The 24,689-nt window shown below is 36.5% G+C and overlaps 1 protein-coding gene across 3 annotated transcripts in view; it reads left to right on the top strand.

Moving 5' to 3' along the window:
• The window catches only part of LOC150076414 (intraflagellar transport protein 27 homolog), a 107,038-nt gene that overhangs the window by 3,887 nt on the left and 78,462 nt on the right, over positions 1 to 24,689 (top strand). For all 3 annotated transcript variants that reach the window (XM_090387680.1, XM_090387678.1, XM_090387679.1), the window contains exon 2: positions 10,137 to 10,216. In XM_090387680.1, the coding sequence (XP_090243806.1) occupies positions 10,137 to 10,216 (80 nt within the window). The remainder of the gene's footprint in view (positions 1 to 10,136; positions 10,217 to 24,689) is intronic.

Consider the following 24,689-nt stretch of genomic DNA (forward strand, 5'->3'; position numbering starts at 1 on the left):
TGCAGCAAAAGCCTCGGGCTTCCTTGCACTGTATGGCTAATGATAATAATAATAGTTCTACACAAAGGTTAAATATAAGCATATTTCATGCAAATACAAACCAGTCACAAAGTAAAACAATTACCTATAAGTTAATATTGACTAGAATATACAACAAAGTCACAATTAACAAATTGTTTATTATTATTGTTAGCCATATGGTGCAAGGAAACCTGAGGCTTTTGTTTCACCAACCAAAAAAAAAAAAAAAAAAAAAACCTGAATTACTCTGAGAGAGAGAGAGAAAACACAAGTCAGATAGAAGGGAATCACCAAGAAAGAGAAGAATGATGATATCCAGCTCGGGACCCTGGGTGTGCCAAGCCCGTACTCACCAGATGTGAGCCGTTGAGGTTATGAAACAGTCTTATGAGTTACACAGTTGATGTAGCATAGATGATATTATGTCGAAGACTTTCATAATTTTTTTAAGACTGGTAAAATCCTGAAGCACTTGGAAATTTTCTCTGCATTTAAGAAAAGTTTTCTCTTGTCCTGGTTCTATAAGACTGATCATCTGATATAGCAAAAAAAAAAAAAAAAGTGTCATCTGTAATTATTAAAGGGTGGGCAGTGAAATAAAATATGACACTAGTTTTCCCATTCACCACAGAAATATGAGTCAGTGTTGGAGAGGCTGAAATAAGCCAATTCAGGATTAAGAGAAACAAGAATGAACCAAGTAAACAACTGTGGTGTCAACCATTTAGGAGTAGCCTTATTAAAGAAAGGGGAGTGGGATACACAGACCAATTGATTAACAGCAGCTTCAGGCAGAAAAAAGGTAAGTGATTTTTACATTGTGCTATGGATTTCAAGGTCTGCTAGGGTTCTTCATGGAACAAGCAAATGCATGAGCTGTGTTAGGGTTCCCAAGAGTGAAAACTGGTACATGTATATTTCCATGTACACTAATGCTAGGAGTGCAGTGAATAAATTTGTTGAAGTACTGGTTCAGTAATCAAATGCAGACATTGTAGAATATTGGAGATGTGGTGTAACTGAGACATAAGGAATGCAGAATTTGAATATTGACATGGATGACCAGTGCAATATTGAGTTTGGTGTGTAATAAGAGCTGGTAAAGCAAAAATGAGAGGACTGTGTTATAGGCCAAATGACTGTGATAAGTATAATGAATAACTATAAAGACAAATAGAGTAGGTCAGTGATATAGAATGTCTTAGATTGGGGATTTTAACTTTCTACATATTGACTGGAACTTGCGAGTTGGTCACAATATTAAAAATTCTGTGGATTTATTGAATGATTGTTTTTTTCACTAGCATGTTAGAGAGGCAATGAGAGAAAGCAATATTCTTGATTTGATTATCAGCAATATTCTTGATTTGATTATCAGATCCTCCATGCATTAAAATCTGCAGATAAAAGACCTCATAGTATATTGTTGTGGGATTTACTTAAACATATACCTATTGTCAAGAGAAAAGGGAAAGGCATTTGCTTTCATAAAGGTTATGACAGTGGTATTAGACAGTTTTTATATTCTGTGCGGTGGCACCAACAGATGAAGTTACACAACAGAAAATTCTAAATGGGAAACATTCAGAGAAGCTACTAGCTTTTTATGACAATTAAGAGATACTGTTGAAGGCTTAGACCTAAATGGGTGTTAGATGAACTGATGAGACTTGTGGCAGAGAAGAAAAATATATAGGATGCATACAAAATATCAGATGATACACGGGTTTAGTGTAAATATAAACTAGTTTGCAATCAAGTCACAAAGGAGGTTAGTCAAGCTAAGGCAGATTACAAGAAATCTTTGACAAAAAATGCAAAGGAAAACAACAAGGATTTTTACTTGTGCAAGGAATAGACAGAATGGCATGTATCACATTGGTTCGCTAGATGTAAATGGTTTAACCGATAAATGATTTTGTGATAATGAAGAGGAACAAGGAAGAGAAACTGTTGAAATGATGTAAAAAAGGTACCGGAGGTGTATGGGATCTATACAGTTATATTAAAGGAGGTGGCAATAGAGGTAAGAAAACCCTTAGCCATAATTATAAGAGCATCTTTGGATTCAGGGGATGTCTCCAGTCCACATGGACTGTTAACTGTAGATGACCACAGTCACTTTACACTCAGGGTAGTGGAAAATGAAAAAGTGAGATACGAAGTTCTCTGAGTATCGCAGATGAGCTGCCAGGACAGCTCATGGGTTTTGTTAATGAAATACAGGAATTTTGCTAGTAGGGATAAGGTGATTATTCTGTTGTATAAAGCAATGGTCAAGTCACATCATCACAAATTCAATTAAATATTTCCTAATTAAATGTGTATTGTAACCAAAAACTGTTTCCTTTGCTCAGTAAGAGCATAATCAAGAGTAATTTGCTATCCTACAAACTTCTTCCAGAAATAATTATAATAGATGCAGAATTAGGCACAAACAATATGTGATGATATGAATATTAAATAAGAATTGCTGAAGAAATAATGAAGTATGTGATATTTTTAATTAGTATTAGTCTCCACCTTGTCACGGTGGGGGAGCTTGCGTGTCCTGATGACCCGGAGAGCTAAGTCGGTGGTAGCTTAGCTACTGGTAGAGCCTCCCAAGCTGGACAGGTCAAAGGGTAGGGGCCAGACTAAGAGAGATACCCTGGCCCTCCAGGTTGGGGGTTGCTGCAATGGGCTAGCTCCTCGTTCAGTGTAAAAAATACACAAATGTTAAACAACCTACAAGTGAAAATGAAAATGGACTGCACTTTCGGAAACGACTCGGCAAACAGAAAAGGACTATGGTTTTGGGATGATGGAATATTCAAGGCCTTTCAACTAAAAGAAACTTTCTTTCGGATGAACTGCAAAAATTCAAGTCAGACAACGTCGTGTTATCAGAGACAAAGAAAAAGGGATGTGGAGAGGAAATAATGGGAGAATACTACCATTTATGGAGTGGAGTTGATAAGAGTGAAAGAGCAAGAGCAGGAGTTTCTATTGCTGTTAAAAAGAAATTGAGACACAACATCAAAAACTGGCAATTTATTAATGAAAGAATGATCTCATTGGCACTGAAAATGTACGGAAGAGAAATATGTATTTTGGGAATATATGCCCCGACTAATGACACCACCGATACCTTGAAGGATGAATTTTGGGAGGATCTGAGAGAACTAATAGAAAAAATTCCTAAGAAGAAAGAGATATTTCTAATGGGAGATTTCAATGCAAGAGTAGGAACTGGACAAAATAGCAAAGTTATTGGAAGATTTGGAGAGAAAGAGAGGAATGACAACAGAGATAGACTAGGAATGACAACAGAGATAGACTATGCAATCTTTGTGAACAGTTCGACTTGAGAATAAACAACACATTTTTCCAACACAAGGATATCCATAAATATACTTGGTCACAGGAGACGACAAATTAGATGAGTTATAGATTACATTATTTCAAAACATTCAGGGACATATGTATTGAAAGATGTCAGAGTTTATAGAGGAGCCGAATGTGGATCTGACCATTTTCTTGTTAAAACAACACTGAGGTGGAACTGGATTAATAAAATATCTGTGGACAACCAACAATGCAGGGCAGGAGAAATGCTACAAGTGGATCGATTTAACATTGACCTACTCCAGGACGACAGCATTAGAAACAACTTCACCCTGCAGACTGGATGCTGCAATTAACATAGAGAGAAAAAAAAAAAGCTCATGAAATCCTAGGCAAAAAGAAGAGCCAAGGACCAAAAAATACTTGTATTACAGAGAAAGTAAGAGCTGCTGTAGAGGAAAAGAAACTTGCATATCAGAAATGGCTGGGTGATAGGAATGATGCATATAGGAACATTTATGTTGAAAAAAAGCAAATAGCCAATCGGTTTGTAGTAGAAGCAAAAAATGAAGAATGAGAAAGGAAATGCACAACTATTAATAGCAAATTGGGCTTCAAGCAATCAGCGGAATCATGGAAGGTCCTTAAAGACTTGAGAAAACACAATAAACAATGCTGGTTTGCAATTAATACCTTTGAAAGACTGGAAAGAGTACTATGAAGGACTTTTAAAAGAAGACCGGGAAGAGTTCAAGATGATGGAGGATTTTGGTGTAGAAGACTCGGGCTTAAAAGTTTCTGTTAGGGAAGTGGAACTCCTTCTAAAGAAAGGAAGGAAGGAATGGCAAATCACCTGGACCTAGAGGAGTTTACATGGAACTTCTGAAATATGGAGGAAGAGGAGTGGCTGTTTTGATACAAAAACTATTAAATAGTATACTGAGAGGAGAAGAAATACCGAAAGAAATGATAACAGGATATATGACAATTTATAAGAAGGGCGATCGGAAAAGCTGTTCAAATTACAGAGGAATATGCGTCCTGAACCCGCTGTTAAAGATCCTTGGAAAATGGATCAGGAACCATTTAGAAGCCCGAATTGAGGTATCAGAAGAACAAAGTGGTTTTTCAGCTGGGAGGTCATGTATAGATCATATCTCAACAGTACGACAGATCCTTGAAAAATGCCAATCAAAAGGAAAAAAATCTTTATGATTTTCATTGACCTTGAAAAGGCATATGACAGTGTTCCAAGGAAACTCTTATGGGAAGCACTGAAAGAGGCAAATATTGAAGGACAACTGATTAAAATTATTAAGGCAATTTACAGGAATAATAGATGCAGAATTAAAGTGGGATCAGCTTTGAGGGCGCTGAATCTCTTTAAAAGTTACAGCTGTCACTTACAGGCTCCGCAAAAACGATAAGTGTTTGCCTTTTATTTACATGATTGTTATTTTATATTGTACTTAATACGTAGTCATATAGTTATAGTTACGCTGGTTATTTTTTATTTTTAATTTAGATAAAGAGTTTTTGTGGATTTTACTTACGATAGGTAAAACCGTTATTTCGTTCCATTTTTGTAGCCATTGTTTTTGGATATAGTGGTAGGGAATTCAAATTTTTTAATTGAGGTAGCTAGGTAGCTCTAACGCATAATTATATAGTAATACGCTTCACTGTTTCTATTTAATAGTTTCTATTCAAATACTATTGATATTTAATTTATTGATTTATTAATGTAAACTACCATGCCCCAGACTAGAGCAGCAAAGCAACGGGCACAAAGTGGCAGGAGTGCTGTGACTCGGGGGAGAACTGAGGGGAGCAATTCTCCAATGCATCACAGCCTAAAAAAATGTGCAACTTGTGAAATGTTTGCCGAACTCTCTGGAACAGAACATGATATTGCCATGGGGGATGTCTTTGTGTGTGCGCGATGTAAGGAGTGTAAGGAAATCAGGCGACAACTCAGCGTTGTTATGGGCCTATATGAGAGTTTGAAGGACAGGGTGGATGCCCTCGAAAGATCTAAATTGAGGGACCCATCAGGCTCTCAACTGCCCACATCAACGCCAGAGCTTGCACTTGGTCATCACGCAACACAGCGGCAACCCCTAAGGCAGAATGCGCTGGTCCCACAGGAACTAGTAGTTGTTGGTGACTCTATTGTCAGGGAAACGGGGAACATCCTTTGTAAAAAGGATAGGTGGAACAGGACCAGGGTATGTCTGCCAGGGGCAAAGGTTGATGACGTTGTAGAGCGGATATCATCTTTCAAGGGCACAAAAGGTGATATAGTTGTACACGTTGGCACTAATGATATTAAGAGTAGGAGACCGGCGGAATTACTCAACAAGTACAGGTCACTGTTGAAAAAAAGCCGTGAAATAGGGTTGAATTTGAAAGTGTCTGCAATTCTGCCCAGACACGATAGGAGGGAGTACATGATGAGAGCCTTGTCGATCAATTCGGCCCTGGAAAGATTGTGCAAGGCTCAAGGGGTAGAATTTTTTTCAGCCTGGACTGTACTTGTTAACAGGAGAAATTGCTTCTACAGGGATGGGATACACTTAAATAGAAAGGGTGCAAGAATATTTGCTGATGCTATCGAGGCAGTGTTAGGTGGGTCGGAAAACTGCTAGTTTGGGGGGATACAAAGACTAATAGTTTAACAGTAACCGCAGGCAGAGGTGAAGGTGATTCTTGCACAACTTCTATTAGAATAAGAAGCGACCTGGAGCGAGGGGTGTTGGGGGTTTCAGGGACGGATGGCAGTCATCATGGAATAGTTGGGTATATGGGATGTGTTAGGGTAACAAGGAATAGGCATAGGAGCATGTATGCTTGCATGTATACCAATGCTAGAAGTATAGTAAATAAATTTGATGAATTTGAAGTGTTGGTCAAGACATCAAAGGCGGATATTGTTGGGATAGCAGAGACGTGGTGTCACAAAGATATAAGGAATGCAGAACTGGAATTTGGGGAGTACAATGTGTACAGAAAGGGAGGGGGGTGTTATGCTGTTAATTAAGAAAAACATAAAATCAAAGTAAGTGCACCCAGTTAATATAGATGAACAGTGCTCTGTTGAGTCAGTTTGGTGTGAGATAAGCACTGCGAAAGGAAAAATAAGAGTAGGAGTGTGTTATTGGCCTAATGACTTGAATGAGTACAATGAACAATTGTACAGAGAAATAGAGTGGGCCAGTAAATCAGAATGTCTTATAATGGGGGATTTTAACTTCCCAGATATTGACTGGAACTTGTGGGTTGGTCACTCACACACTAGTCAGACTTTTGTGGATTTATTGGATGATTGTTTTCTGCAGCAGCATGTTCGAGAGGCAACCAGAGAAAGTAACACTCTTGATCTGGTTATCAGCAGTGATCATTCGTGTATTAAGAATTTGCAGATAAAGGAACCACTAGGTGGCAGTGATCACAGTGTGCTGAAGTGGGATTTACTCAAAGAGGTAACTACCGTCAGGGGTAAAGGAAAGAGTTTTTGCTTCCGTAAAGGGGAGTACAGTGGTCTCAGATTGTTTTTAAGTTCTGTACAGTGGGATCAACTGACGATGTTACAAACAGTAAATTCTAAGTGGGAAGCATTCAAAGAATTAATCGTTGAAGCTACTAGACTTTATATACCGATTAAGAAATATCGTTCAAGGTTTAGGCCTAAATGGTTATCAAATGAACTAATGAGACTCGTGACAGAGAAGAAAAATGCATGGGATGCATATAAATTATCAGGTGACGCAGAAGCCTGTGGCAGATATAAGCTAGTCTGTAATCAGGTCACAAAGGAGGTTCGGCAGGCGAAGGCGGATTACGAGAAATCTTTGGCGAAAGAAGCTAAGAAAAACAGCAAGGATTTCTTTACTTATATAAACTCTAAAAGGAAGGGGATGAATATGATTGGTCCACTTGACATCGATGGTTCGACTGTTGATGATCCTGCTCAGATAGCAAACAAACTGAATGAGTATTTTGCATCTACATTCACACGTGAGGAATTATTACAATTTGAAAATGGAAGAAGGTTATCAAATTGTAGCAGTGTGCTTAATGATTTTGTAATAACTGAGAGCAAAGTGGAGGAGAAATTGTTGAAGTTAAACACAAGAAAGGCACCTGGGGTGGATGGGATCTATCCAGTTATTTTAAAGGAGGCGGCAAAGCAACTAAGCAAACCCTTAGCCATAATTATGAGAGCATCCTTGGACTCAGGGGAGGTTCCCACGGACTGGAGATGTGCAAATGTGTCCCCAATTCACAAAGGTGGATCGAAGGGTGGATCGAAGGTGGATCGAACAGAAGTTAAACTAACTGGTTTAACTTCTGTTCCGGGTAAAATAATGGAGTCGCTGGTTAAAGATGCATTGCAGGATCATCAAGACAAGACTGCAGCAATAATTCAAACACAGCATGGGTTTGTTAAGGGAAAGTCTTGTCTGACAAATTTGATTGGTTATTATGATGTGGTCACAAAGGAACTGGATGCAAAAAATAATTTTGATATCATATACTTGGATTTCAGGAAAGCTTTTGACACTGTTGCGCATGGAAGACTACTGTACAAATTGGAGCAGAATGGTATTAAGGGTAAGTTGCTACAATGGATAAAAGGATGGTTAAGTGGGAGAAGACAGAGGGTGGTAATCACTGGGTGCTGCTCTTCGTGGACTAATGTTATTAGTGGAGTCCCACAGGGTTCGGTGTTGGGTCCACTGTTGTTTTGTGTATTTATCAATGATATTGATGAAGGTATATCAGGCTTAATGTCGAAGTTTGCAGATGACACAAAGGTTGGCAGGGTTGTTAATGACAGTAATGGCAGTGTGCTACTGCAACAGGATCTAGATAATTTGGGTGATGGGCTAAGAAGTGGCAACTGAAGTTCAACCTTGACAAATGCAAAGTACTGCATATGGGTAGAAGTAACCCCAGAGAAACATACCAACTGTGTGGTACTACACTTAAGGTGGTAGAAAATGAAAAAGACCTGGGAGTAATTGTGCAGTCAGATATGAAGTTTTCTGAGCAGTGCAGACAGGCTGCTAGGGCGGGTCATGGGGTTTTGTCAATGATATATAGAAATTTTGCTAGCAGGGAAAAGGAGGTGATTGTCCCTCTGTATAAGGCAATGGTCAGGCCACGTCTTGAGTACTGCGTACAGGTCTGGAGGCCTCATTTTAGGAAGGATGTAGATTTGCTTGAGCGTGTACAGAGAAGAGCAACACGATTGGTGAGGGGAATGAAGGGATTCTCTTACCAAGAGAGGCTTAAGTTCTGCAAATTGCAGTGGCTGGAGACTAGGCACCTGCGCGGTGATCTGATTGAGGTCTGTAAGGCCTTGAATGGGTTGAGCACGCTGAATTCTGATGGGATCCTTCCACTTGTTCAGATTACCAACCTACGGGGACATAAGTCAAATTAAGAAAGGACAGATGTAGAATAGATGTGCGGAAATTTGCCTTTAGCCAGCGGGTGGTTAATTGCTGGAACAAACTTCCATCTGTCGTTGTGGAAGTTGATAGGTTGAATAAATTTAAGGAGGAACTGGACAGGCATTTGGAGGGAATGGTGTGATTTTTTTTTTTTTGGCTGATGCTGCATAAGCTCCTACACTTGCTTTCTTGCATCATGTGCTACTACTACTACTACTACTACTAATTCCACACTTCAAAAGGCTTATTACAAGGTTGTTGCATGTCACCAACACTTTTCAAAATTTATATCGACATCTGCCTAAGATCATGGTCAAAAAAATGTAATAAAATGGGATTGCCGATTAATAAGAACACCTATATTCACAATTTACTTTTTGCAGACGATCAGGTGGTGATAGCACAGGACTTAGAAGATGCAAAGTATGCATGTCATCAATTGTTTGAGGAATATAAACAATGGGGTCTAAAAATCAATTTTAGCAAGACTGAAATGTTGTCTTCAGGGCCAGGACACGTTCTAAATATTGCAGGTTTTAAAATCAAACAAGTCGACAAATTCAAATATTTGGGATCAATCTTACAAAGTGATGGATCATCCCAAGCAGAGATCAATAAGAGAATTACAGATGGCAGAAAGGCTATTCGCATGTTAAACTCTGTTCTATGGAGCAAAAATATCCTGTATAAAACAAAGAAACTTATATTTCAAATGATTGTACAAAGTCTTCTATTGTATGGAGCAGAAACCTGGACATTGAATAGGCAAGTGGAAAACAAATTGCTCTCCACAGAAATGGATTTTTGGAGACGCTCAGCAGGAACTTCTAGAAGAGACAGAAAACGGAATGAAGACATAAGGGAAAAAATGAAAGTGAAAAAGACTTATTGACATCATCAGAGAAAAGCGTCTAACATGGTATGGACATGTAAAATGGATGCAAGAAAACAGATATCCAAAGGCTATCCTGGAATGGATAGCTCCTGGAAGAAGGAGAAGAGGAAGGCCTAGGAGGACATGGATGGATGGAGTACGGGAGTGCATGACAGCCTGAGGCTTAACTGACCAAGACACCTTGAACTGCACTTTATGGCGGGAAAAAATTCCTAACAAGAAATAACTTGTAGGCTGAGGAAACCCATTGTAAATGGGAACACTCCTCTTGAAGAAGAAGAAGAAGATTAGTGTTGGAAAAGTGATGAGAAATGAAAGTCCCAGCAGCATTAATAATAACAGAAATAATATTTTAAATGTAAGCCTTTAATTATTTTTTAATTTTTCTTTTTTTTTTTTTTTTAATATCTAACTCTTGTGTATATATTATGTAGGAGATTCTACAGTTGGGAAAACAGCAATAATTCAAGCATTTAATAATGATACTAGTGTCTTTCCTAAGAATTATAACATGGTAAGTAAAGTTTTTCAGCATTAGTCTCTCTCCTTAAATTGAAATTGGTTATAGTAATCATTCACATGCATATATTATCTTTTTAAGAATTACTTTTAAAAAAAGTATCAGTTGGCAGCTTGCTAACAAAATTTATATGTTGTTGTGGGTTTAAATGGTTTAACTGAATACAATAGCTCACACGACAAAAAAAAAAATTAAATATATACATAATGTTAATGCTTGCAGCATACATCATGTAAACAAAATACTTGTGATTTTCAGCAGAGCAGAGAGAGTGCAGTCTATTTTTACCTTTAAGCCCTCAATGTCTGTAACACAATGGAATTTAATGAAAATTTCACACATATGGAAAACAGCCTTCCAGTTGACATGTATGGCTGTCCAAGAATTTTGTTTATACAAGTTGTTAAGCCAAGGTGAATCAAGAGACTGAAACTATTGGCAACTTCCTTTTATAGGCTTGGTGAATGGAGAATATTTGCACTCAGCTCTATGCTCTCAGCTAGCAGCATTCCAATACTTATGATGGCAAAATGCAAGTAACAATAAACAATTATAATGAACAGGCCCAGGAGGCCCTTGTGCCAAAAATTCCACAAATGCAACAACAACAATAAACAAGAACATGCCCACTCATTCAGCATTGTAGCATTCTATAGAACAATGAACCATATTCGATCTGAAGTTGATTAGTTTCACAATGAATATGATCATTGTAATGTCAATAATGACAAAACTGCAAATTTTTTTTTTAGGAGCATTAGCAACTAAGGCCATATTGCTCCGGGAATATGCGGTGGGCATTCCCTTGACTTTTCCGCATCCTCCGTATTTGGTGGTGATGGGCTCGAACCCTGGTCTAATCAAGAAGCGTATGCTACGCACTGCTGCTGCTCCTTCCCACCTGGCTACGGAGGTGCCTCCAAATTTGTACAAAATCTGAATGTATTCTGCTAACTGAATGTTTTGCAAATATCTCTAACCTATCTTAAAATAACATTTTTTTAAAACATTTTAAATGTTTAATTTTACATTTAAAAACAGTTGTCAGTGTAACCAGCTGTTTAGTAAAAATGTTTGCACAGCCATTTGAAGACTTGTAATAAACAAACAAAAAATAATAATAATAATCTTGGATAGCATTAGTTGAGGCATATGATGCAAGAAAGCAAGCATATACAGAATCAGCCAAAAAAAAAAAAAAAAAAAAAACTTCCCATTTCACCCATCCGGTCACTCCAAATGTTTGTCTAGTTCACCCTTAAATTTATTTAAGCTCTCAACTTCCACAACAACAGATGGAAGTCTGCTCCAGCAATCAACTACTCGCTGGCTAAAGGCAAACTTCTGCACATCTATTCTAAAACTGGCTTTCCTCAGTTTGAATATATGCCTCCTCAGGTTCATAATCTGAGCATGCAGAAGTATCCCGTCAGAATTGAGCCTGCTCAAACTATTCAAGGCCTTATACATCACAATGAGATCACCCTAGCAGGTGCCTAGTCTCCAGATGCTGCATCTTGCAGAACTTAAGCCTTTCTTCATAAGGCACCCCTTTGTTCCTCTCACCAGTCTTGCTGCCCTTCTCTGCCATACTTATAGAAAATAAGTATGGCTAATTTCAGTAATTTACAAGTTCATAGGTTTTCAGCATAAAATTGCAGCATTGTAATAGCTAGGCATGTTCATTAACATAAATTGAAAGTTGTTTATATCACCCATCATCCCCTTTAATGTGTTAATGTGTTCCAATGGAAATGAGAAAATACAGTGAAACTTCTCCTAACGGACACCTCTCTTTAATGGACATCTCTCTACAACAGACATTTTCAAATTCCCCAACTCTCCTCTATTGGTTTTAACGTGTTTTCAGCTTCTGTCTAGCGGACATTCTCTGTAACGGACGCGGACAGGCAATCTGCACTGTTTCGTTTAGATTAGCACTTAATTTGATCTTCTAATAACGGACAGCGGGCGAGCTCATGGCCCTTTTTCTAGGAATGTTTCTTCCACGTATTGCCTCAATCGTGTGTTTATTGTCTATTTCCAATTCTCTGAATTTTATCAAGGTTTACGTTGCGGTTCTAAATCCTTTTTCAAGAATTTTAACACACGTGTAAAACTTCTGATGAATTCGGTGTGTGTGTGTGGGGGATTTGGTCGGCCTTTCGTCTTTTGAGTTTCAGTTTTCAGTTTTGTACAGTGTCGTGTGAAGTGCACAATGTCTTCTCTTAAACATTTAACTTTAAAAGATAAAGTTGAACTCATTAATGCATATGATTGGCAAAAAAATAGTGTTCACAATCTCGCTGCAAAATTCAAAATAGGGAAGACGCAGGTAAGCGACATCCTAAAGAAAAAAAAAAATGAACTGCTCAAACAATTTTGGCAACGCGGAAATGATCAGGTTCAAAAATCATTCCCGAAAACTGTTGAACTTCAAATTGACAATGTTACGTATGAGTAGTTTCGTCGCGCACGTGCTAAAAAAAATCCCATTAATGGATCTATTATTAGGGAAAAGGCTTTGGAGGTTGCGAAATCTAGGGAGTAAATGAGTTCAAAGCTTCTGTGGGATGACTAGACAAATTCAAAACTTGGCATAAAATTTCTTGGAAAACTGTAAGTGGTGAAGGTGGATCTCTTGATACTGGGATTGTAACAGAGTGGACCATCAAATTGGAAGATTTATGTCATGATTTTGAAACTAAGGATATTTACAACTGTGACAAAACAGTGTTGTTTTTTAAAGCTCTTCCTGGAAAAAACAATGAGTAAAAAACGAAAAGTGCCAGGGTGGAAAAATTTCTAAGGAACGCTTGACTGTGCTATTGTGTACAAATATGCTGGGAGACTTTGAACAACCTCTTGTTATAGGAAAACCACAAAATCCTCATTGTTTCAAGGGCATAAAGTTGAATCTTTTGAATGTTGACTGGAGGTCTAATAAAAAAGCATGGATGACACGAGATATCATGAGCGAATGGATAAGTTACTTTAACCAAAACATGATTCGTCAAAACAGAAAAATTATTCTTTTCATGGATAATGCTGCATCTCACCTGCACATTGAATTGTCCAACATTCAAATCGTTTTTCTGCCACCAAACACACCTGCAGAGTGTCAGCCCTTGGATCAAGGGATAATAAAAAATTTTAAACTTCACTACAGAAAACGTGTTTTAAGACATCTCATTGCAAACATGAACGATGTAACATGTGCGAGTGACCTTGCAAAGTAACTCAGCATCCTAGATGCGATTCAGTGGATTTCCTCTTTAGTAAATGCAATTAGAAAACAAACTGTCATGAACTGTTTTGTAAAGTCTGGCTTTTCAAACGCAAAAATTGAAGTTGTGAACAGCAATGTGGAGCACCAAGAAGAACAAGAACTTCAACATCTATTGATAATGTACGATACTTCCGCTACAAGTGACCCTGGCTACAAAGATATAGACGCGAACCTCATGACAGAAGATGGTGCTTTAGATATCAACGACATTATCGTCGATATTTTTCAAGAAGTTCCTCATGAGGATGAAGAAATGGAAGGAGGTCTTTCTGTCGAAGAACATATTAACTACAAACCACCGATGAAAATAGAAGAAGCACTCATAAAAATCAATCGTTTAAAAATGTTTTTCGCCGCTGAAGAAGATACTGAAGGACTTTCGATGGTTTCTTCACTCCAAAAAAATGTTGAAAACAAAGTTATCAGCCGGAAGAAGGTGCAGAAGAAAATAAGTGATTACTGTATATATTTTTCTTAAGATAAAGTCATAATATGCATAGCACAATTGTATGTATATTATTTACAAAAATATTGTTCAAAATCTGTATATATTTTAATTTAATTTTACATTAAACGTTTAATGATTTTTCTTTCTTTCTTTTTTTTTTTCTCCCTCAGACATCTTGTTAGCGGACACTTCTCTCTAACGGACAAATTTTCGTTCCCCATGGCTGTCTGTTAAAAGGAAGTTTCACTGTATCTACTACTTGCATATATTTTAACAGTGGCCCTGGGGGGGGGAAATCCTGTCTAGAGAAACAAAGTTAACTAGATTTCCTCTATTGCTATTTCTTAAAATTTTAGAATAATACCCAACTTTTGCATGAAAAACAGTTCCAGTCAATCTTAAAATTGCATACTGCTTGGTAATTTTTTTAACAGTAGCAAAATATCCCATATAAAGAAACAAAAGTTAAAACTGAGTGTATAAAATAGATGTATGACCATCTAGTAATGTTTAATTTGAAAAACCACTTATAAAACACAAATATTGTTGCTTAATGCAAGGTTAAAAGCTAGGTATTTTCTCTGCCATTGGATAACAATTGAAGTGTTTAGCAGCAGCTATAACGAGCTGCTGAGCAGGATTGTTCAAATGGACATTTGAAAAAATGAAGAAAAGTCCCAACAGTAAATGATACATTGTTTGTTTTGGTGAATAATATAATCCAAAAGTTGGCTTCATAAATAAATAAGGGATAACATTATGTGACCTACTGATTGAGTGACATGTGGGAGTAACAGACAATAAAATGATTGACACATTGGCATATGACATAATAGACTATAATATCATAGGCTTAAGTGTTGAATGACATAGTGCTTCAGATCCATCAGCATTTAACAGGAAAGCAATTTGCTAGCAGTTTTCATAGAGTCTTTCTTTACCTTTGCCAGTTGTTCTTTGTTACATGTCAAAATAATTGGCAGACCACTTATAAGTGATGAAACTGTGGAAAACATGACTGCAGTTTTTTTTTTTTTTTTTCAAAGTACAGGAAAATCAACTCATTGTATATAACTCTGACATATAGTGAATATTTAGGTAACTACACACACTGTGAAAATTATTATTATTATTAATATCCATATGATGCAAGGAAGCCTGAGGCTTATTCTGCACCAGGAAAAAAAAAAGTTCCCGAGTAACCCTGAGAGAGAGAGAGAGAGAGAGAGAGAGAGAGAGTCAAAAGTAGAAGGGAATCACCAAGAAAGAGAAGAATGATATCCAGCTCAGGACCCTGGGTGTGCCAAGCCCATACTCACCAGATGTGAGCCACTATGCTGAGTCACTATTGGATGATGACAACAGGAAAAACTCTGTGTGATCACTTTGGTTCTGATGGATAATGAAGGAGGTTTCATTTTCAGTGAGGAGTACAATTTTCATTTAAATTGACTAGCAAATAAACAAAATGTTAATAACGAGGGAAATGAGAATCTATATATTTATACATGACAGTTTTAAAATGAATGCAGTTTCTGCAAGTCACACGAAGGATTATGGTCCATTTTTCTTTGCAGGAAAAATAATCGTTGGGGTTATGTATCTTGATATGTTATAAAAAATTTCTCTTACCACCGGCCATTGAACATCTAGATCATTAGTTTGTATACCAACCAGATTGCACATAGATCTTCATTTCTCTCTTTATTCGTGTATGTATATTCTGGGCATGAACTTTCCAGAGTGGTGCATGGGATGAGGTGATCCAATTTTTGAACCTTTAAAAATATCATTTTTTTTGATACCAGCTCTTGCAACTTTAATTTTTTTCTTTTGGTGCTTTGTTAATAATCTTATTGATTAGCCACCATTACTAGTGAATTTACATGAATTAACAAACGGAATCAGAATTGCCGTGGATCGTGTAACGTATATGTTACAGTGGATGTGGCAGGATGTTGACTTTCATTAGGATGTATGCCACATGATGTGATAGTCAGTAATAAAAACTTCAAGACTATGACTTTTATTCCATGCTTTGATATGTTTTAATAAGTAAAACATGCATGAAGCATTTTGAACTTAGTGAAATCACCCTCTCCTCTTCTATTCCACAATGGACAAGAGGTGTCCACCCTGAAGGGATAGGAAATGATTTTGATGTGTCCCAAAATTTGTGTAGTAACTTTTGATACACAATTCCAAAAAAAAACTGAAATTAAAGCAGAAAATAAAAGTTATATTTTAGTACAGTAAACTCTCGCTTTCGCGGTTTCGCGTATTCGCAATCGTCGATTTAATACAAAATGAAACCTAAAAAAATCTGAATTTTAAAGCACCGTGAACATTTTCCGCCATAAAAAAACATGGGCGTGGCTAAAATTATCTTTCCCGGTCAAAACAGGGCTCAGTGGGTGAGGGGTGACAAAATCGCGAGCGTGGATGTTTCTCGCTAATCCTTGTTCAGCATGTGTTATGCACTTGCCATGGGAGGTTTATATGCTTATAAATTAAATAATTTTATCAATTTATAAATTGATATGCTTACAAAAGTGATAAATCTACCGTTTTGCAGTGTAAAACAGACTTTTTCGAGTGTGTTAACTGAAGAAAGTGACTTTATTGTGGACAAGTTCTTTCTAATCCGTACAAAAATATGGCTACGAATAACAAGGGAAATGTGAAAATATCAAAGAAGGTGATGACATTAGCAAATAAAATTGAGTTATTAGATAAAATTTCTAATGGTGAAAGTGTCTCCTCAGTGGCAAAACATTATAAAATCAATGAGTCAACGGTACGATCAATCAAGAAATCGGAAGAAAAAATCCGCCGTAGTGTCCGTGAAAACGCGCTAATTACTTCAAAAATTTGCTCTGTAACTCGTGATGTTAAATTAGAAAAATTGGAAAAGGCTTTAAATCTGTGGATAGAAGACCGAACTCAAAATAAAATTCTGTTAAGTTCACTCAACAAGGGAAATGTGAAAATATCAAAGAAGGTGATGACATTAGCAAATAAAATTGAGTTATTACATAAAATTTCTAATGGTGAAAGTGTCTCCTCAGTGGCAAAACATTATAAAATCAGTGAGTCAACGGTACGATCAATCAAGAAAGCGGAAGAAAAAATCCGCCGTAGTGTCCGTGAAAACGCGCTAATTGCTTCAAAAATTTGTTCTGTAACTCGTGATGTTAAATTAGAAAAATTGGAAAAGGCTTTAAATCTGTGGATAGAAGACCGAACTCAAAATAAAATTCCGTTAAGTTCACTCATCATTCGTGAAAAGGCAAAACTCCTTTATCAACGCTAGCGAAACTGATGATAGCACTGGCGGGATAAGTTTTTTTTGCTAGCAAAGGTGCTGGTTTGAAAGATTTGTTTGAAATTTCTAATAAATATTACATTTAATATTAAATTGTTTCTTATTTTCATTTTGATGCCATATGCTTGCATTTCACTATGTACTGTCTATGTACATAGTCATATTTTGAAGGTACATATAATACATACATAGACAAAATTTTAGACAAGTTTTTCTTATATATTTCATACTTTGGAACAGAACCCCTTTATTACTGTGGGAGCCATAACTCAGTATTTGCGTTTTCCAATCGGTATTCGCGACATTTCTCAGGAATGTAACCCCCGCGAATAACTGGGGTTTACTGTACTAGTCTCCCTCTCTCTCTCTTTTGTATGATCAACATTTCATGTCTAAGTTACAGGAATTGCTCAACAAAGCACTTAACAGTGCAGCCAATTCTGATAGAAAATATTACATTATCCTGAACAGATAGAGAACATAGTTCCAGAGGCACTGCTGGCATTTTTTTATTTAATTTTTATGTGGCACCTGTAAGGCGATCTGATTGAGGTGTGATTGAGCAGGCTTAATGCTGATGGGATTCTTCCTCTTGCTCAGATTACAAACCCGAGGGGGCATAGATTTAAACTGAGGAAAGACAGTTGTAGAACTGATGTGTGGAAGTTTATCTTTACCAGCCGGTAGTTGATTGCTGGAACAAACTTCCATCTGTTGTTGTGGAAGTTGATAGCTTAAATAAATTCAAGGCAGAACAAGACAAACATTTGGAATGAATGGATCAGTGAAATGGGAATTTTTTTTTTTTTTTGGCTGATGTTGTATAAGCTTGTTTTCTTGCATCATGTGCCTCTACTAATGCTAACATATTTATTATGTTAGCATTAGTAGATTTATTATGTTAGCAATTAGTTGTATTAGCCAACTCAAAACCAGGTAGAAATCACATAGTCCTGATCAGTTATTGAACAGTTTCCTTATCCAGTTGTATAGGAAAGACAACAAAGAAAATAATCTTTAAGTAACTCACCTGGATTCTTGAATGATTGATGCATAAAAATCAGTATGGTTTTCAAATCAGCATTAGTTTTGATCACTATGACAGAATCAAACATAACAAATGAATTTATCAAAAGTCAAGACCCCCCATGGAAAAGACCTTTGACATCACAGTGATTTGGGATTTTTGAGAGAACACCACCTTTGAACTGTGAAGTAGGCTTCCCTTATTTATTTAAATAGAGCTTTTTTTGGTGCATGACCTTTCAAGTTATCTAAATGCCCCCTCTCTCTCTCTAATGTACATACAAAAAGAGGTTGTTTGTGACAATATAGTGGTTTTGCCACTTGCTTCTCATTTTTCGAGGTCTTTGAATCCTGTCAAAGACAGAAGAATTCTTAGAAGCTTTTTAAGTTTGGGTTGGAGTTAGCCAATCTCAAACAGAGGGAGTAGGGTGCCCTTCCCAAACTGTGACTGAAAAATCACATTATACCTCGTACCAGTAGTATCATATTTATAGGTCTAATACTGGATAGTAAATGAAACTTCATACAATATGTTACTTATGTGAGAATTCTGAGAATTCCTTATTTGAAAAAACTGAGTATGCCCATCAGTGATTCAGTCAGAAATAGTGAACTTGTATAGGATTTTTCAGAGCATCCATTGTCCAAAATCTGTATATAGAAGCACATACTGCTGCTTAATCACCAGAAGAAAATGTTACTCAACCACCCAGTAAAAATATAGTTTCTCCCCTTTTTAAGTGCTCTGCTCATACCTGTTTGAGTCACAGTGGATTGCCATTTATAGTAGTAAACCCCACAAAAATAAATCATTTTGAATCATGTTACATGATTTAATGCAGTGCTGAAATTTACAAATGACTTATTTTTCAGGAGAAAAATATATATATTATCTACCATCGTCAGAGTATATGTTAATCTACAGTAGGGCTTGCAAACCGTTTTTATAAAACTGGTTAAATCGGTTTTCATATTGAGTTGTTAAAACCGAAACCGAGCTTCTAAAACCGGATTCGAATATTTTCTTAGTTAGCCCTCGAATATAGTTTTTTGTTTGTTTATTTGTCTGGATCGTTCAACTGCTTTATGTTTTAAACATGTTTTTTATTTTATTTTATGTTTAGGTACGAATCTCATGGGCAAGTGGCCCAAATCTAGGAGGGGTACCTTTTATCTTCCCACCTGTATCATGGCACGATGCAGGTGTACTCATTTACGACTGAGTCGGAGCGATTGCGTAAAAGAAAATGCTCAACATTTCTCCATTCCATCTATCTTGTTCGCCAGGCAAGTTATGGAATGCGCCTTATTGATGGTTACCCACTAGAAACAGATTCACTGAATATTGCATCAAATTTCAATTGTAGAAAGTTTTTTGCTTCTTTATTCCTATTAAATTTGCGATCAAATGTTCTCCAAAAAAGCAGCTTCACCAAATTTAGCTTTCATGTAATTTTGAAAATACAATAGATTTAATTGGGGAAAAAAAATTGCGAGTAAATAAATAAAAAATTTCTTTTGTGAAAATTTTGAAACTTGCCTCGTTTAGACTCTTCATTCAGTGCTTGCGGGAGTGACGCATAGTATTGTGCCTTTGTTATCTTCAATATTTTTATTTAAAATTGTCGGTGATATAAATTCCCACTAATTAATATTTATTACTCTTAATATGTCTAAGATGAAATCAAATGTATGGAATTATTTTGCTCGAAAAAGCAAAGATGAAGCACAATGTTCGAAATGTCAGAAGATAATGAAGTCGTCTGGAGGATCTACATCATCTTTGATGTTGCATTTAAAGAAAATGCATCAGATTGACATTAAACAAGATAACAGTGACCCTCCCGTAAAAATGGTAAGAACATTAGAAAACTTTAATGTTAAAAAATCTATGGAAGAAGAGATTTCAAAATTAGCTGCTTTAGATGGATTTTCTTTTAATTCAATTGCCAAGAGTGAGTTTATACAATCAAGCCTTCACCTTCAGAGAAATAAATACGATAAATTACCACCAGCCTCAGTGAATGGAATTAAAAATATGGTTCTGAATTATTATAAAACTAAGAAAGAAGAACTCATTCAGCATTTCAAAAATTCATTGGTTTTGAAATGCTGAATGGTTTCAAAAATTCACGGTATTCATTAACTCTTGACGAATTTACGTCTATACAAAATAAAAGGTATACCAATATAAATGTGCATTAAAAAGACAATCATTGGTCGTTAGGTCTTATTGAGATTAATGGCTCACTTGATAGCAGAAGAACTGAGCAAATTGTGAATGGACGCTTGAAGGAATTTGATTTGAACTTGGATGAGAATATTGTTGCCTGCACCACCGATGGAGCAGCAATAATGATTAAGTTTGGCAAGCAAATTACACCTAATCATCAACAATGTATAGCCCATTGTATACATCTGTCAGTTATAGATGTACTTTATGAAAAAGCAATCAATTATGGTGCCACAGTCTCTGAGTCTCCCAAAGACAATGAAGAAAATGAAAATAATGAAGAAAGTAGTGATGATGATGAAGAAGTTGAAGTTTGTTATTTGTTTGTTATTTGGTTTTTTAGGAGCATTAGCAACTAAGGCCATATTGCTTCGGGATATGCGGTGGTCATTCCCTGACCTTTCCGCATCCTCCGTATTTGGTGGTGATGGGCTCGAACTCCGGTCTAATCAAGAAGCGTGTGCTATGCACTGCTGCTCCTTCCCACCTGGCTACGGAGGTGCCCAAGAAGTTGAAGAAAGACAGCAAGGCATGCTTTATCAAACCGACTTTACTGATGACCTCATTTATTTCTTCAATCCAATGGCCAATATTGCGCAAACTATTAACAAAGTCAGAAAAATTTGCAAGTTTTTTCAAAAATTGCCTACCAAAAATGACATATTACAAAATTTTGTTAAAGCAAAATTTAATGGGAAAGAATATAAACTTATATTAGATTGCAAGACTAGATGGGATAGACATTCTTTATGATTAAGAGATTTTTGAAATTGAAAAATTGCATTCCAAATGCTCTATGTGCAGTACTGTCAACTGAAGCTGTGTCTGATGATGACTGGAAAACACTTGAATTGCTATGTGAAACTTTGCGACCAGTTGAAATGATTCTGAAGGCTATAACCTCAGAAGATACAGACTTACTTAAAGCAGAGTCTTCAATAGAATTTCTGCTTGCTAAGCTTGATACAGCAGAAAACCCATTTGCTTTAAAGCCTTTTGCAGCGTTACAATGCAAGACGAAATTGCCAAACTGTGGCTTTGCTGAGCTATCTACACAACCCCAAAAAGTTTAGGAAAGAAGATTCAGATTCAAGAACTTTTGATTTTCCAAGTAAGCAGGTTTTGAAAAAGCATGCTGAGCAGATTTATCAGAGATTATTTGCAAAACATTCCGAAGGAGTCTTAGCGTTGAATGAAGAAACTGAAATTAAACGAACTGTTCTTTTAGAAGAAAACAAAGACTCGTCTAGTTCCGATGTTGGAGATACACTCATGCGAGAGTATGATAGTGTAATAAAGAGATTAACTGAAGAGCCTTCAAAATATCCGAGTGAATTGGAAATCAGCAAAGAATTTAAAAATTTGGAGGCAACTAGCAGTAGAAGTGAAAAGCTGGTGAAAGTTTATAGACCACTGCTGACCATTAAACCAACAAGTGTCCAATCTGAGAGAGTGTTTTCGATCACTGGTCTCTTTAACACAAAAATAAGGTCACGTCTATCAGGAAAAATGCTTAATATACTGTGTTTTTTAAAGGATTATTTTCAGAAAAAAGCTGAGCAATAAATAGTAAAGTAATTTCCCCAAGCTGTTTTTTTTCGCATTATTTTTAATTATTTATTATTATTATTATTATTATAGGGCTTATTATTTTTTTTGTTTACTATACGAGAAGATAGTTTTTATTCAAAGGATTTGAATACAATTTGTAATTTTGTATAATCTCAAGCTGGTTACTTTTTTGGAGCATTTTAACTTTTTTATTTTTTTTGCTATAAGAGGTGATAGATTTTGTTTAAAAGATTTGATTACAATTTGTACAATCTACCCAAGATAAAATAAATACCTGTGTTATTAGCGTTTAATTATTTTCCCTAAGTCTGAGAAATAGGTTTTAAAACCGGTTTTAAGAGTAAACTTCGGTTAAACTCAGTTTTGAAATTTCTCAGTTTTATGCAAGCCCTAATCTACAGTGACTTTTGGCAAGGGAAAACAACAAGCAACAAATCTCACCATCAGGAAACTCCATGCAGCATATGTAGCTGCAAATTCTCACTGTAACTAAATATGTACTAATGACTTAAAAATGGGTAAAGCAGTAAGCATAGCAGCAATTTCTCCTGCTTTGTTTGTTTTTGTTTCTATTCTATCAATTTTTTTTTATGAAATCCCAAACACAAAAATTATTAGAACCTTTAGATGAAAGAAGATACTTGTAGACATTATACTTGAATTTCTGTAGATTGTAATTTTCAGGAAATACATGTAAGGAATACATGTATTGTTCCAGAAAAAAAGAATTTGAGGGAATAAATGAGGATGAAGAAAAGTTAGTTTTGTGCGTGTGCAGTTGGACAGTTAAAGGATATTGACTGGTTGCTGCATGCGTTCAGAATGGTTTGGAAGAGAGAAGGGAATTATAGAAGCCAAGTCAGAAGAACAGTGCCCTTGGAAGTATCTATAGAAAAGGCAAGGCAAACAGCAAAAACAGAATGTCTAAGAGACAGAGAGTGGAGAGACTTTGTTAGAGATGGGTCATTAATTAACCTAACTGCCCTGTTTTGAATGTAGTCTAGAAGCCTGACAGAAGTTATGGAGGCACCACCCCAAATGTGAGAACAATATTCCATGGTATGGTAGATTTGAGATTTGTACAGAGCAAGTAGCTGTTTAGGAGAAAAGTAATGCCAAGAGAAGAAGAAGACAATAACAAAACCCAGTTTTTCAGATGCAGAGGAAGCACTATTTGTGATGTGCATTTGCCAAGAGAGAGATTAGAAGTCAGGGTTATCCCTAATAGAGATATGTGATCTTGTTTAAAATCTGAGTATTGTCCAGGATATGCATAGGAGCAGAAGAATCCTTTTTGTGAGATATAAGACAAGACTGAGTTTTAGAAGGAGAAATTGACTAAGTTATCTTTACCTCACTGGAAAATTACCTGAAGATCAGCGGTTAAGGAATTGGTAGTGGATATTCAAAAAGTTTAAGCTATTTGTGTAGGGCAAAGTTTTTCACACTGGAATGTGGAATACAATGTGCTGTCATCAGCAAAACTGTAGATAGGATTTCCAGTCAATGGAAGAAGGCCATTAATATACAAGAAGAAAAGAGTGGGGGAAAGAACTGAACCTTGGGGAAACAACAGCATTGGTGGAGATGTTAAAGGCAGAGCTCTGTACCGTCAACCCCAGGGGCTCACATCTGGTGAGTATGGGCTTGGCACACCCAGGGTCCTGAGCTGGATATCACTATTCTTCTGTTTATTTGTGATTCCCTTCTACACACACACACACACACACACACACACACACACACACACACACACACACACACACACACTCTCTCTCTCTCTCTCTCTCTCTCTCTCTCTCTCTCTCTCTCTCTCTCTCTCTCTCTCTCTCTCTCTCGGGTAACTCAGGGAATTTTTTTTTTTTTTTTTTGCTGGTGCAGCATAAGCCTCAGGCTTTCTTCCACTATATGGCTAATAATAATAATCTCCTGCATTGAGCAGTCAGAGAGAAAATTGGATACCCAAATACAAAAAACAGTTGGCAGATCATAAGATGGAAGCTTATTTATAGAAGATCTGTATACCAAACATGAACAAAAGCCTTTAAAATGTCAAGAGCAACTGCTTGAGTTTCATCAAACTTTACCATTGAATTTGTCTAAATATAGGTAACATAAACCAGTATATCACCAGTGGATTCTTATTGACGGAATCTATACTGTCAATTATTGATCAGATAGAAGGTTTCTAAATAGTATGAGTTGGTGATTTTGTCGACATCCTTTTGACGGAAGACCACATGAGGCATTGAATGGGGTGTATTAGGAATGGTAAGAGGTGGTTTACTGAGATCAAGTTTACTAATTTCATGATTGCATGATTATCAATACAAGAGTTAGAAGAAAAGTAGGATGCTAGCAGGTCGGCTTTATTTTTAGCTGAGATGGCAATAGAACTATCTGATTTTAGCTGAGGTGGCAATAGAACTATCTGATTTTAGCTGAGGTGGCAATAGAACCATCTAATTTTAGCAGAGGTGGAAGTATAGATGGGCAAAACTTGTGGCCAATAGCTTTGTCAGGTGAGTAGAATGCTTGAGTGCCATTTGGACAAGAAGCATGTTTTCTACTATT

Source organism: Mastigoproctus giganteus, chromosome 13 (genome assembly GCF_048544385.1).
Source record: "Mastigoproctus giganteus isolate SK-2022 chromosome 13, ASM4854438v1, whole genome shotgun sequence".
Classification (NCBI taxonomy): domain Eukaryota; kingdom Metazoa; phylum Arthropoda; class Arachnida; order Uropygi; family Thelyphonidae; genus Mastigoproctus; species Mastigoproctus giganteus.